The 14,898-nt window shown below is 40.0% G+C and overlaps 1 protein-coding gene across 4 annotated transcripts; it reads left to right on the forward strand.

Annotated features, from left to right (window-relative positions):
• The first annotated feature begins 765 nt into the window (after positions 1 to 765).
• DUT (deoxyuridine triphosphatase) lies at positions 766 to 13,481 on the forward strand. 4 transcript variants are annotated; one of them, XM_063794086.1, is made up of 7 exons: positions 766 to 1,487; positions 2,274 to 2,412; positions 4,429 to 4,520; positions 6,054 to 6,098; positions 11,301 to 11,375; positions 11,525 to 11,595; positions 12,031 to 13,481. In XM_063794086.1, exons 1-7 carry the CDS (start codon positions 1,175 to 1,177, stop codon positions 12,085 to 12,087), a joined length of 792 nt encoding a protein of 263 aa, XP_063650156.1. In that variant the 5' UTR covers positions 766 to 1,174; the 3' UTR covers positions 12,088 to 13,481. The 4 variants fall into 4 exon arrangements, 3 of the variants coding, with proteins under 3 accessions (XP_063650156.1, XP_063650158.1, XP_523069.4); XM_063794088.1 differs by having other exon boundaries at positions 766 to 1,199; XM_523069.9 differs by having other exon boundaries at positions 1,406 to 1,803.
• The last annotated feature ends 1,417 nt before the right edge of the window (positions 13,482 to 14,898 follow it).

Raw genomic sequence — 14,898 nt, forward strand, 5'->3', positions numbered from 1 at the left:
AGAATCCTATTACTTTTTGCCAGTTAGATTATGGCCGTTTCTCTTTTAGTCTAAAATAAACTCAGCTGAAAAGTAACAATAAACACTTTATGTATACAGATTAACAACAAAAAATAGAAGGTAACCTGCTTGGTGTTAGATATTGTAATAAGCCAAACAAGTAACTTTTGTGTAAACACTGAAGTAAGTGCTTTGAAGAATTCATAAAAGTTTATGACTCTAATTCATGTGAGAGATAAAATGCATATACATCAGAAGATTACACAATGAGAGTATATGGCTAACGACTAACGAATGATATAGTAAGTGTTAAAAGAGATAAGATGGGGCAGAGGTCACTACTGATTGTAAAAAGTTTCATGAATAAAGCGAGACTTTTATCTGGGTCTAGGAAAATGAAGTCGTTACAATCATTACATCTTAGTACAAGCAAGGAATCAAATAATATGTCTCTCATGTGAACATTTTAAGTAAATAACTGGAGAAAGTACTTCAGCAAAATAAGGGAGCAAAATAATGTTGGCTCAAAATGAGGTCGAAAAGTTGCAGAGCTCGGATCGTGTTGCTAAAGGCATAAATTTGGTAGTCCTCAAGCTGTAGCTAATAGTTAACGTCCAGAGAAGGTAGTGTATATTCCATAGCCTCATGCAAAGGAATTCCAACTACGAAGACGAACCAGTTAAGGAGACCGAAAAGGGGGGGCCTGTATGGAAAGGCATAGCAACGAATGTAAAATTTCCCCAATAATACTCTAAAACTGCCCCACAGCTTTTTTAATTTTGAAAATTCAAAACCATTCAATTCAGCTCGCAGATTTTTGTGAGAAATGAGATACTTGCAGCTCAGAAAAAGTTATTAACAACTATCTAGAAAGTTACTGCTTTATCCCCCACTGTAAACTATACCACCACGACCCGGGATCCTTGTTCGACTCCTAGCCAAGGGGTTCCCGCTGCGTTTCGGTTGGGTTATCCCAAACCTGTGATAGGATAGTAGCGCCCTCCCTGCCTCCGGTCGAATAAACACTACAACGTCTGCCACTCGGTGCTGAAACGAAATCGGGCGCGGTGTCTTGCCCACAGCTTGGGGAGCGGACCCGGGCGCAGTAACTGTCACCGGCGCCGAGATGCGGTTCCGGCGCTTAGGGCGCCGCTAAGCTCAGAGCCCGGGAGTCATGGCTGCGGGCGGTGCCGCCCCACGTAAGTCAGTCCAGGAGCAGGGCCCCGGCCTGGCGTACACTCTCGGAAAAATGGGGGCCAGAGCAAATAAGAAGAGCGAAAGCAAGAGGCCTAGGCAGCCAGAGGCGGCAGCAAGACTCAAGACGCCAAGGGCGAAGTCTTCCTGGGGCCCCAGGGCCTGCGCCATCCCTGGGCTGCCGGGGCACCGCCTCTCCACGCCCCTCGTCCGGCGGCGGCTGCGACTGCTTCCGAGGTCATGTTCCCAGGACGGGCGCGTCTTCAGGGTGGAAGCCTGGCGCACGTCCGGAGGTGCCGAGGACCCAACCAGCCCAAACTCTGGGGGAAATGACTCCCCTCTGCCCTCGCCCCGCGCTCTGCTACCATTTCCTTCTGTCTCTGCTTCGCTCAGCGATGCAAAACGCGCGAGGCGCACGGCAGAGGGCCGAAGCCGCGGTACTCTCCGGGCCAGGCCCGCCCCTCGGCCGCGCCGCGCAGTACGGGATTCCCCGGCCGCTGTCCAGCGCGGGCCGCCTGAGCCAAGGCTGCCGCGGAGCCAGTACAGTCGGGGCCGCTGGCTGGAAGGGCGAGCTTCCTAAGGCGGGGGGATGCCCGGCGCCGGGGCCGGGTAGGAAAGTGGCGGGCGAGGGGCTCCGGCCGTCTGGAATGAAGCCTCGCGGCTTGAGGCGGTGGGGGAAGTAGGGTGGCGAGCGGTCCTTCTGCGCGCGGGGGGGGGGGGTGGGGTGGTCCATTAGGGTCCCCTGGCGAGGGGGCGGCTTTCTAGTGTGTGAGGGCGACGCCCTAGAAGCTCCCCTTCAAAGTTGGCCCCACGCGCTGAATGTGGAAAGTTGACTGGGAACCAGTAGTTTCCCATCCCAAACCTGCTTTCCGAGAAGGGCTTCTAACCCAAAATGTGAATCCCGCCTCCCCTCTCAGCCAGAACTGTGGACTCGTCCCGGGGGGGGCGGTGGGTGGGGCGGGGCTGGCGGGAAATTTCGGTTTTGGCGCGCTCCCTGCGGCGCCACTCACTGTGCGCTCTCCTGTTCCCACGGTGGTCTCCTCGCTCGCCTTCTGGCTCTGCCATGCCCTGCTCTGAAGAGACACCCGCCATTTCACCCAGTAAGCGGGCCCGGCCTGCGGAGGAGGGCAGCATGCAGCTCCGCTTTGCCCGGCTCTCCGAGCACGCCACGGCCCCCACCCGGGGCTCCGCGCGCGCCGCGGGCTACGACCTGTACAGGTGAGCGGGGACCTGCCGGCGAGGAGGCTGGGAAGGGCCGGCCGTCCGCTGCCACAGCTAGAAACAGTCACCGAAGAGATCACAGGAACACACTAGCTATAAATAGGATTTCTGCCTTTTTCGTGTTTAAAATTTTAGCTTTCATCTTTGGCATAAATTAAATAGAGATTTGGGCAAAGACTGCAGAATAAGTAAAATAGCTATAAGGTGTCTAGCAAGGCGTTACTTTGCAACGTTTATTGTGCCCTTCCTAAATAGAAGATAGAGAGGAAGGCCCATGGTGGCTTTCGAGTGGCCCGAGGGTGATGCTGTGCTCAATAGAAAAACCAAGGTGAGAGCCTAGATGTGAGCGTGAAAATACCTAAGAAGGATGAACGAAGATGCATCTGCCTGAAAAAGTTATTTTCTATACATTCATCCGGCCCAGGGCGGAATTTGAGAAGGCATCTGAAAACGAAAGGCAGAGCTGCCTGTAATCTACCACACTTTCATCTCTACAGCACGTTTTACCTGTACTAAAAACTTTCCGTATGCTGTTGTATTTAGTCCTCACAACAATCCTTAACTAGATAAGTGTTACTTTTTACACAGGCAGGAGTTTGTGAAGAGCTGAATTGATTTCCCCAGAGGCTTGAAGATGATATAATTTGTTATCCCGAATTTTGGGCTTTTTTTTTTTTTCATCTGACTACTGTGCCCAGTTCTTAGAACCATTAAGGTAGGAGAAAAGTAATGCTGAGAGGGAAGGAGATTTTATACTAAATCCCAAGCATTGGGATTTATTTTAAAGTATCTCAGGTAATTCAAACTTGAGAACTATTGGTCTAAGCACAGGAGAAGAGAAAGTAGTGCATGATGATAGCAACAGAAAAAAAAGGAAAAGGAAAGTAGGTATGGACAATTGTAGCTGGAAAAACTACAGTCTCTTAATTTTGATGAATAAAAGTAGAGTGATATAGTTTGACTAGACCTTTCCAAAGTATATTTTGGAGCACTTTCTTGAGTCCTATGGGAGTCCTTGATTTAAGATACCTTAAGTAGACTCCTAATAAACACAGGTGACTTTCTGTATACTGAAATTGACATGGAAATAATGGATCTGTAATAAATTAGGGCTTAACTGTTTAAAGAGGGATTTCAGTGAAAGAAGGGGAAGTATAGTACTGCTTTACCAGAGTTAATTAAGGTCTCCAAAGTAAACTTCCGGTTCTGCTCATTGTAAAATCTCTTAAATTTCTACCCAGGAGAGGGCCACAGTAATATCAAGAGTAGCAGCATTTGCTATGTGGACCTTAGAAGAATTCTGTTCCTAAGCAAGGTCCATCTCCAGGGGCTGTTCACAGTGATCAGCTGTCTCCCTCAGCCAGGAAATTCATAGCCTAAGCTTGGTAAACTACCAAGCCCTGCCTGACAGATACAACACAGTTCTTTATCTCTTATTTTATCCACCCGTTTTCTCCTTTCCTTCTGCAGATTTTCCCTAATCACACAGATCATTGTGAGAATAAAATGGGTTAATATGTGTAAACCAATTAGAACTGTGCCTGGCACACAGTAAAGGCTTAATCAATGATAGCTAGTATTATTAGTAGTATTTGGCCTTTTTTCTTTGTTCTTTCTTCATTTTTTTCCTTTTCAAACTATGGTTGTAAAGCATCCACCTTTTGAAAGTTTGCCTTTCTGCCCTTTCACGCTGATAAGTACCTCAGTTTCCAATAAACTTTTGTTCAGGGGCAAACATTTACAATGTTGACATCTCTTCACACCACCAAAAATATTCATGGAGAATTATTTTATCTAAAGCTGTCTTTTTAATAATAAAATAGCCACCTCTACCTTCTTCATAAACTTTTAAGATGAATTGGTAATTCATCATAGCAAGGTTGATTTTAGAAACTAAAGTTGCATTAATTCATTAAATACACTGAAAGTAATTTTGTATGCTTGGTCACAAAGAAAATATAAAAACAATTTTATAAATAGATTTGCAGTTATTTTCTTTCAATATTTTCTTAGTGCCTATGATTACACAATACCACCTATGGAGAAAGCTGTTGTGAAAACGGACATTCAGATAGCGCTCCCTTCTGGGTGTTATGGAAGAGTGGGTAAGTCATTTAAGAAACAGGTAACTATTTGTCAAGTTCTCCTTTGTGATAGATTCTTCCTGTTTCATTTGGGGTAATAAGCAGGCAATATTGCTTGGGCTGTGTCCTAAAAGAAGCACCATTTGTGATAGCAAATGCACTCTTTGAAAGGCTTTATTTACATCTCTGCTTTGCCTCTTTTTGACCCTTTTTTCTCCTTCCTCACTGGAGCTTTTAGGCTCACACTGGCCTAGAAGGCTGTTCTCAGAACATGGCATTTTATATTATGAGAGTAAAACTTCTGACCTGTTGGTCCCAGAATGTGTAAGCCTACTTAACCTTTTCTTGTTTGGCCATGGGGTTAGGGTAAGGGATACTCTTCAGTGTTGTAGAGGCACTGGGAGGAGCTAGGACAAAATGGAGTACACGTCAACAGGTTTGATTTTTCTGGAGCGGATCAGTTGTTACCAGACAGTTCTTTGCAAGAGCGTAAGTTCTTTTTGACTAACTTCAGAGTAAACATAAAGGAGGCAATGGAGCTGTGACGCCCTCCTCCAGGGAAAGGAGCTAGACTGGCACTATATTATTAGCCATGAGTGGGGAAACTGCCAGTACTTCAGCCCTTAAAAGATAACAAGATGGGCTCTCATCTCATCTCTTGAGCATCATTGACTCCATTTTTTAGAATTTTTTCAGGGGAAGGGGCAGGAGATGGAGTGAAATAAAGGTTAGTACAGAAAGAGGCAGCATTATTGACAAAGTGCCTGATTTAAATTATTCTAAAATAAAATGCTGGAAGTTAGGATAATTAATTATAGGCCTGATGCTTGAGTCTGCAATAATAAGGTGTAACCTTAGCTTTTTATTTTTTTCATTTTTTAGGATTAAAAAGTATACTAGCATTGAATCATTGAGACTTAGTTTTTGGCATTTTTACTTAACTGATATTAGCCCATTTATCTTACTCTGGTTCATGTGTTTCCTACAGGCATGTCTTTTGGCATCTGAATCATGAATAGTGGGGTCCCAAGTTGTAGGCTGTGCTCTGCTACTATTTGGTTAGGTTTGTTTCCCTCTCCCTTCCTCTTCCTTTCCCTTCCCATCTGCATTGTACATGTTGTGGTGTCCCATCTTAAAACCAAAGTCTTCTTCCTCAGTAGTGTGTTCCTGCTGGCCATACTTCTCTTTCTTCCCCTTTGAGGCTTAACTTCTTGAAAGAGCAGCCTACAGTTGTTCCCGCTTGCTCACCTTTCAGCTCATTCTAGCAGTCCTTCTCCCCTGTCTGCAGCACCACAAATTCTGACTGAAGTCACATGGGAGTGGTTTAAGTTAGTTTTGAATTAAAACCTTGTGGAATTTTTCTAAACTAGTCTTTCCAACTTTGGTAATGCAGTATGATGAATATATATTCTTTAATTCAAAACCATGTGCTAAAGTTAAGATGAAGATATAGATATTATAGGTGAAGAGAATGACATGCTTAAATTGCATCAGTTATCTCTGATATAGCCCTTCCCCCTTAAAATAACCAATGTCTCCTTTTTTGTTTTTTAGCTCCACGGTCAGGCTTGGCTGCAAAACACTTTATTGATGTAGGAGGTAATATATTTCCTTTTTTATTCTGTAAATGTTTGCAAGTATTTACTTTGTCTTTGTTTAAAAGGTAATATTCAAATGACAGATTTTATTTTTAAGAAAAGAAAATGATTAGAGGAAAGCTTGTTATAATAGGAGGAAAAGCTTTGTGGTTATTTTAAGTAATTATATTATGTTTACTAACTTAATTTTTAAAATAATTATTACCTAATTAATAATGACAGATTTAATGATATAATAATTAAGTAATTATTTAAGCAACAAAAGTTCTAGAAAACACAGGTCTATCTTGTAAGAATTTTCTTCATAAGAGAGCTATCTGTCTTTAGCAAAATTTAAGAAGAAAATCTTTCCCTGAAGTCAGGAGAGAAAACACTTTTCTCTAAATTTGTCAAGACAGTCCTCTGTGTTACCTGTTTCCCTTATAATAAAGCCTTTCTCATGTTTGTCTCAAAATTAACCCTACCTCATGTGGTACCTTTCATGAAGAACCCTCAGTGTCCTCTGCTAACTACTCTTGATACAGAGCTACTCCTCTTATTGTAAGGAAATTTCTACTTTCCTGATGTGGTTTCCTTGTTTCAGGTCCGCTCCAACTGGGATTCAGACCCCACTTATGTGGTCCTTACATACTGACCCTTTACCCATCAGTAGTGAATCTTTCACTTAACAAGATATTTTGGCCCCCACATAAGTAGGTGTGCTAGATCTCCTCCTCCACCCGTTTTTACAGAGCTGCTTTATGGAGGCTTGTTAACAGATCAGGAAAACTGGCTTAGAAATGAGCCCACATGGATATGTGGTAAAAACTGGAGTCTCTGTGTGATTCCAACCTCCTTGTTCTTTCCACTGCAATTAATTGTGGAGATTACCCTGCTGCATCCCCCTCACCAACTAAACACGTCCAGAATTAGCTCACTTTTATGTGCCACTGCAAGGGCTAACTAAGCACTTAATGAAACCTGGCTATCCTAGACCTGCCCCTTAGTCTAACATTTGGTGGGTGTGGTGTTTCTCCATAGTGTCACTAGGTGGTGCTGTGGGACAAGACAGGACCCCAAAAGTACACCCTTTAGGGACTAAAGGGGAGCTGAGTTTTACATAGCAGGATGGACATTGACAGCCCACTCTTGGGTTGAGGATTCCTTGGGCTCTGTAAGTTGTGCCTGATGTTCAAAAATGCTTTTACAAGGTCAACTGTGGTCATTTTGGGACAGTAACTTAAGGATATAAATAATTGTATATATTTTCAATGAAGTTTCAAATGATTGTTCAAGGAATGGGAGCTTTGGAATAAAAACTGGATGTAGGTCCCAGCTCTGTCACTAACTAGTTATTACTTAACCTTTCTGAGCCTGTTTCCTCATTTTACAGTGGAAATTAGTGTGCCTGCCTCTAGAGGTAGGAGGATTAAATGATAATGTGTATGAAATACCTAATATAGTACTTGGCACATATTAGATTCTGTGAGATATAATTTCTGTCCTTAGGGACTTCACAGATTGTTTTTATGTGGAAACTTTTTCTTTTATTCGACTTTGTTACTAATTTTTGCTCTGTTTAAAACAACTTTCTGGAAAAAAATTCATGTAAAAGAATGGAAAGTTAGTTTGCCTGGTGGTTGGTATGGTGTTATTCATAAAATCACATTGTGGTGTGTTCTTGGATGCAGAGAATCTTAACAATCTCCCTTAGGCACAAGTTTATCATAGTTGGCAACAGTTTTTATTTCTGAAGAGAGATGTTGTTAGAAATCCCAGGCTCTAAATAAGGGTCAAAGGGAAAAGTTGAGCATTCAGGATTCTGTTCAGAATTCACATCTGGTAGGTGTGGATAGTTTTTCACTAAAAAAGGTTTCCAACAAATGACATGCCAAACTCTTGACACAGTAAAACTTTTGCCTGAAGTCAGTTAATCACTCTGCCAGTTCCAATGCATGATTTTTCCAGTGATAACTTCAAGATACTTTCTGCTTTCTCTGAGGAGAAATATCCCTGATACTTATATCCTGTAGGCAGAGAAGGCTTTTCTTGGAGGTCGAATGGCAATTGGGTGGTAAATGAATTTGGAACTACTGAAATTTTTATACCGTCAACATTCATGCTAAAAAAAAAACTATTGAGGGCCTTTTTTTCTGCCATACATTTGAATTGACTTCAAACTTCTTAATTTCTTTTAGTCACTTAAAGGTTTTTCACATTTTCATGGCCCAAGCATAAAGATCACCTATCTGCAGAATTCAAGACACCCAATCATTTGAGTAGTTCTGATAGGACTGCTTTACAGATACGTAGCAGAGGCCTTTCAAAAAGGGAGTGTTTTTGTATGTTAGAAGATACTATAAAGCCAACAAGCAAATATTTGCAACTTATATGAAAAAGAACAAATGAGAAAAAAACATACACAAAATATAGACAAGGACATGCAAATGTCCAACAAATGGGAGGAAAAAAATCCAGCCTCACTAGTCATCAGGGAATGAAAAGTAAGGCAATGAGATAGCCATTTTGTACTCATCATATTGGCCAGAATGTAAGAGATTGTTGCCATCAAATATTGGCAAGGATTTTGGAAATGGGCATTCTCAAATATTGCTGATGGAAGTTTGAGTGGCTACACCTTTTTTGCAACCTATTTGATGAAAATAAAAAGCATTCATGTACAAGGATATATTTAAAGGGCTGCTTCATTTATTATAGCAAAATGTAAAAGCAGCCTGTGTCTGATATTATGCAAGAGAATAGTTACATAGAAACAATGGTACAGGTTGGGCGTTGTGGCTCATGCCTGTAATCCCAGCACTTTGGGAGGCTGAGACAGGCAGATTGCTTGAGCTCAGGAGTTTGAGGCTTATTTGAGCAACATAGGGATACTTTCTCTCTACAAGAAATACAAAAATTAGCCAGGTGTGGTGGTGCCTGTGTACCTGGAGGCTGAGGTGGGAGAATCACTTGAGGTTGAGGCTATAGTGAGTTGTGATCATACCACTATACTCCTGCCTGGGCTATAAGAGTGAGACCCTGCCAAAAAAAGAAAGAGAGAGAAGGAGAGAGAGAACCCATATTTCCATATCTTGTATCTAAAAAGAATGGCTAACATTTACATATATTAATCTCAAAGGATAAAAAGAAAAAAATAAAGTAGTATGTAAGATATATTTCTGTAACATTAGCTATCTCAGGGAGGATAAGAGAATATTATAAGCTTTTACTTTATATGTATTTGTATTGTTTTAGTTATTTAAAAATTTTTGAATAAAGTAGAAACAATAGTTCAGAAGTCAGTCCATGTCTTTCTCTAACTCATTCAAGATAGATGAATTATTAGCTTGTACCTCAAAATCTCCCAGCATGGAAGTTCTCTAGCCTACTGTGGCCATTTTTTCTAGCGTGGAACAACATGCTATGTTGAGGGATTTCTTCATTAAATCTAATTTAAATTGTCCCTGCAGTCAAAATTTTTTCCATATAGATAATGTGGAAAACAGCTGGTTTCATCTTTATATCAAATTTTTTCATAAATATTAAGGTGTAAATTAATGGTCAACTGACGATGGAGAAATAAAGCAGGGTTTGGTATTGGAATTGGTCAAGTTCAATAATTGATTGTTTTCCTTCAGGCCCGACAGGAGATGAACTGCCTTTGCTGCTTTTCTGCCCAGTTTTATACTCACTCTTCTCGTAGAAGTGTTGCATCAGGAACCTTTTAAGAAGTACTTAAATTCAGATTCACTTGTCCCTAGTAATTCATTCATAAAGCACAGGGGTTCATTTAAACGTATGTTGTAATCCATTCGGAAAATCTAAAATGTTGTTTTTGCTGAATATTTTTCCCCGTGGTGGACCTAAGGGTTTGCTTTTTTCCCCCCGTTATATGAGAAAATTGAAAGGATATGCTTAGGAATTACCCTTGTTCTTAAAAAATGGGGGGGTGGGTATGCTTTGGGGTTTCTTTGTCTGTTTTCTCAGCTTTCAAATAATGAGGAGTATGGGCAAATAGCATTACTGCCCATTGAGCTGAACACAGGATTATTTTTATTTCCATATTTTTTCCTTCATCAGGGCTTTTGTTTGGGGTAGAGTATTAATAACAAGTAAGATGTGACATGGAGCTGTCTTCAGTTAGATTCACGTGAGTCTTATCCAGCCTTTCACAAACTGAGGAGAAAGAATTAACGTGTATAGCAGGAAATTGGGGGTGGGAGGAGGAAGGGGAGTGACTGCTAATAAGGTAGGGGATTTTTGGAGGGAGGGTAATGTAAATGTGCTATAATTGACTGTGACGATAGTTGGCCAACTCTGATACACTATGAACTGTGGAATTGTAACACTTTAAATGGATAAATTGTATGCTTTGTGAATTATTTATCAATATAAAAAAATGAAAAGGCCCGGCGCACCTGTATTATCTGTGCTTGTGTTTATGGAAATATTTTAAATTATTGGCTCAAAGATAAATGCTAGCAAGTCTGGTAAGTATAACTCTCTGGGCTATGTCAGGGACCTGGCTCAAGTCTCCCCTGCAAAGATCTTCTCCCCCTGTGTTCATAATCTTAAACAAGTATTAATTACACATATAAAGTTGTACTCATGAAGCCTATGTGCTACTGTCTTCTGAGAAACCATGCTCTAAGAAAGGATGGTGGTTCAGATTAAAAGGAGAGGAAGATTATGAACTGAAAAATACAGCTTCATTTTTAGTGTAAAAATGGAATATTCTAATATTTGCAAGACTGCTGCTTAACAATGTCAGCGTTGGTTTACTCCACTGCAGAGCTTTAGGCTTTTTGACATTTTTATTTATGACTCAATCGTATTTCAATCTGGGTATTAGCGGGAAGCTGATACCAGGAAAAACCTTTAAAACCCAAATCGTAATTTTCTCCTAGTCTTTTTGGCAAGTGTGCCGTGGGTAGACAGTAGGTTGGAGATGGCCATTGCTACTGCCAGCTTAAAATAGGAAATGGTCGCCATTTGATAAAGAGTGACAGGTTGGAAAATTAGGACCTGTTTTCTAAATTTTTATTTGTATTTTAGTAATGTCATTTCTTGGTTTTGAGGCTTTACATAGTACCAGGGCAAGATTCACTTATTCAATTGTAAGAATACAAATCTCAGAGCTACATGATAATGATTTTGAGATAATCTTACACCTCTAGTATTCCGATAGCAAAAATTGAGATAATATTATTTTTCTTTTCTCTAGCTGGTGTCATAGATGAAGATTATAGAGGAAATGTTGGTGTTGTACTGTTTAATTTTGGCAAAGAAAAGTTTGAAGGTATGTTAAATATATACATTCACATAATTTTAGTGAATTTTCAGTCATGTATGTGTAAATTAATATTGACTCCTTTAATTCTCATTGAATAAGACAGGATATGGCGAATGTGTCAGTAACGTCAGTAATAAACTATTCTTTCTTTGAAGTCAAAAAAGGTGATCGAATTGCACAGCTCATTTGCGAACGGATTTTTTATCCAGAAATAGAAGAAGTTCAAGTAAGTATTACAAAGGAAGATACAGAATAAGTAATATAACATCTTAAGTGAAGAAATATATATAATCTTGAGAATTTAATATGCTGTTTGTAACTAAATAGTATATATGACTAAACTTATTTTAAGCAAATTTAAAATACTAGTTTTAGAATTTCTTTAAATGTTTTTCATGTAGCTATTATGTAGTATTACTTTGGATAATAAGTTATTTAAACATACTGTGAACTTCTAATATTTTATTAGAATTTTTTAAAGTTATCCAATATTCTAATTTATGGAGCTTTTTAGAATTTAATTTTCTTTCTGTAATCTCCCTTTTGAAAAGATGATATAGCAAGAGTAGAATCCTGGCTGTATTTTTCTTAGGAGCTGGAGAGGAAAACTGAAAGAGGCTCTTAAAAAAACTGTGAAGCTTACTACCTTTCTATCTTTCAGGACTTGGATGACACCGAAAGGGGTTCAGGAGGTTTTGGTTCCACTGGAAAGAATTAAAATTTATGCCAAGAACAGAAAACAAGAAGTCATACCTTTTTCTTAAAAAAAAAAAAAAAAGTTTTTGCTTCAAGTGTTTTAGTGTTTTGCACTTCTGTAAACTTACTAGCTTTACCTTCTAAAAGTACTGCATTTTTTACTTTTTTTTATGATCAAGGAAAAGAGCATTAAAAAAAAACACAAAGAAGTTTTTCTTTGTGTTTGGATCAAAAAGAAACTTTGTTTTTCTGCAATTGAAGGTTGTATGTAAATCTGCTTTGTGGTGACCTGATGTAAACAGTGTCTTCTTAAAATCAAATGTACATCAATTACAGATTTAAAAAAAAAAAGCCTGTATTTAACTCATATGATCCCCCTTCAGCAACTTATTTTGCTTTAATTGCTTTAAATCTTAAGCAATATTTTTTGTTCAGTAAACAAATTCTTTCACAAGGTACAAAATCTTGCATAAGCTGAACTAAAATAAAAATGAAAAGGAGAGATTAAAGGTATTCCTTGTTCTTCCCTTCTCTTCACTAGTCTAAAAACTTCTTTTTAATCTTAAGATTCTTTGTGATGAGGGTGAGAAAAAGAATCCTCAGTTTATTTTTCCACTATTAATCTTTCTTTTGATAAATCCTCTATTGACTGGGTAGAGGTATGTTTGTGAAAGACATGTAACTTGGGGATTTGTTACTTTAGGTTTGTTCCCTTGAATTTCATCTCATCAGGCAAATTGTACTAGTTGTAGTTACAAGTTTTCCCTCAGTGAAGTAGCAATAGGCTGTAATCAAGAAAATACGCCATTTATAGAGATAAGATAAATGAAATAATACATACTTCAGCCACCAGGTTTTTCTGTCTCACATACATAAGCAGCATTTCATTGCAGATATGGGACTGATTCTGTGGCTTACCTTGATTAACATCTTTTGGAAGTTTTGCTAGTGTGCTTTCCTTTCTTTACTATGTTTCTCAGATTCCTTTGTATCAGGGTTTTGGGTGTCACTTAGGTTTTGTCCATCAGATTCTGTGAGACACCAGGCATCGTTTTGAGGATGTGGGTTATACACATGGAGTGCTTCTGGAACTATCAGCCCGCTTGACCACCCAGTTTGTGGAAGCACAGGCAAGAGTGTTCTTTTCTGGTGATTCTCCAGGCCATTTAATACCCTGCAATGTAATTGTCCCTCTGTGGCTCACATTTCATTAGTGAGCCATGAAATCAACTCAGTGGGACATAGCCAGCATTTTTGCATACCGGGTTGGGCTATAAATTATTTCTGTTGTCAATAAATTTTAAATGTTTTTCTGCTAAACTAACCAGAATGAATTCTGTTTTGTGCAACTGAACTGTGATCAATACCGAGTAACAGTTGAGTAAGAATAAACAGTATTACATGGCTACCAAGAAATATGGTCTTAGTTTACACTGTTAATGTCAGTTGCCTCTTACAGAAAGTCTGCTATAACAGGCACTTCATAAACACCTGGTTTTTTACTCATACTGTGAGAGAGTAGGTAAAACCCATTGTACAGAATGCAGAAATGGGCTCAGAGAGGTTTAGTAACCTGCATAACATTTCAGCTATGATGATCACTGTCTTTGTTTTGTGCTGCTATACCTGAGATGGTAATTTACAGAGAATGGAAATTTATTCTCAGTTTTGGAGGCTGGGAAGTCCAAGATGGTGCCTCATTGCTGTGTCCTCCAGAGAGGAGGAATGTCATATCCTCACATGGCAGAAGACTAGAAAAGAGCCACTCCCACAAGCCCATTTTATAAGGGCACTATAATGCATTCATGAGGGCTCAGTCCTTAGGACTTAAACACTTCCCGTTAGGCGCTGCCTCCCAATACTGTTGCATTCGAGACTAAGTTCCCAGCATGAATTTTGGGGGACACATTGAGACCACACCAGTGACTTAAAATGCAGGCCCTTATGCCTTCAAGTCCATATGTGCAGTATCTTCAGCCTCTTCCAAGTGGTAGAGGTAGAGAATGTAGAGTAGAAGAGAGAGTTTAATTTCTTCATACCCGGAATGTTTCCATCTGTGTACCATGCTTAAAGGAACATGCTCAGATATGAAGCTGCTCGGGAAATTAGAGATTTGGAGTATGTCCGTGGGGTTAGGTGAAAGACCCAGGATGTTTTGTTTAGAGAAGAAATGTATCGGGAATGGGAGGAATATGGGGGAAGAAGTGGCTATTGAAAGTCCCTGGGATATGATAGATGTCCTTAGATTAAACACTTAGATGGGGCTGGGCACGGTGGCTCACGCCTGTAATCCCAGCACTTTGGGGAGGCCAAGGTGGGTGGATCACTTGAGGTCAGGAGTTTGAGACCAGCCTGGCCAACATGGTGAAACCCCATCTCTACTAAAAATACAAAAATTAGCTGGGGATAGTGGCACGCGCCTGTAACCCCAGCTACTTGGGAGGCCAAGGCAGGAGAATTGCTTGAACCCAGAAGGCAGGGTTGCAGTGAGCCGAGATCACACCACTACACTCCAGGCTAGGCGACAAAGCAAGACTCTGTCTCCAAAAAGGACTCAGATGGAATTAGCCTTGTCACATGTGACTTGAGGGACCAGAAATAGGATTAGAGGACTTAATCTATAGGAAGATGATGGCATAGGGGCGGACTCATAGAACTTCCCTAAAATAGCAAAATTAATAAAATGAAATAAAAGCAAAATATATGCCATATAAAAGAAAATAACGTAATGGGATTATTGGAGACTCATTTTTCTGTGTTATTTCTATAAAGTTTGATTATAGTATTTTTACTGGGTGAAATGTAAAATTTAGAAAAGCATACAAAGCAAGTT

Source organism: Pan troglodytes, chromosome 16 (assembly GCF_028858775.2).
Source record: "Pan troglodytes isolate AG18354 chromosome 16, NHGRI_mPanTro3-v2.0_pri, whole genome shotgun sequence".
NCBI classification, from domain to species: domain Eukaryota; kingdom Metazoa; phylum Chordata; class Mammalia; order Primates; family Hominidae; genus Pan; species Pan troglodytes.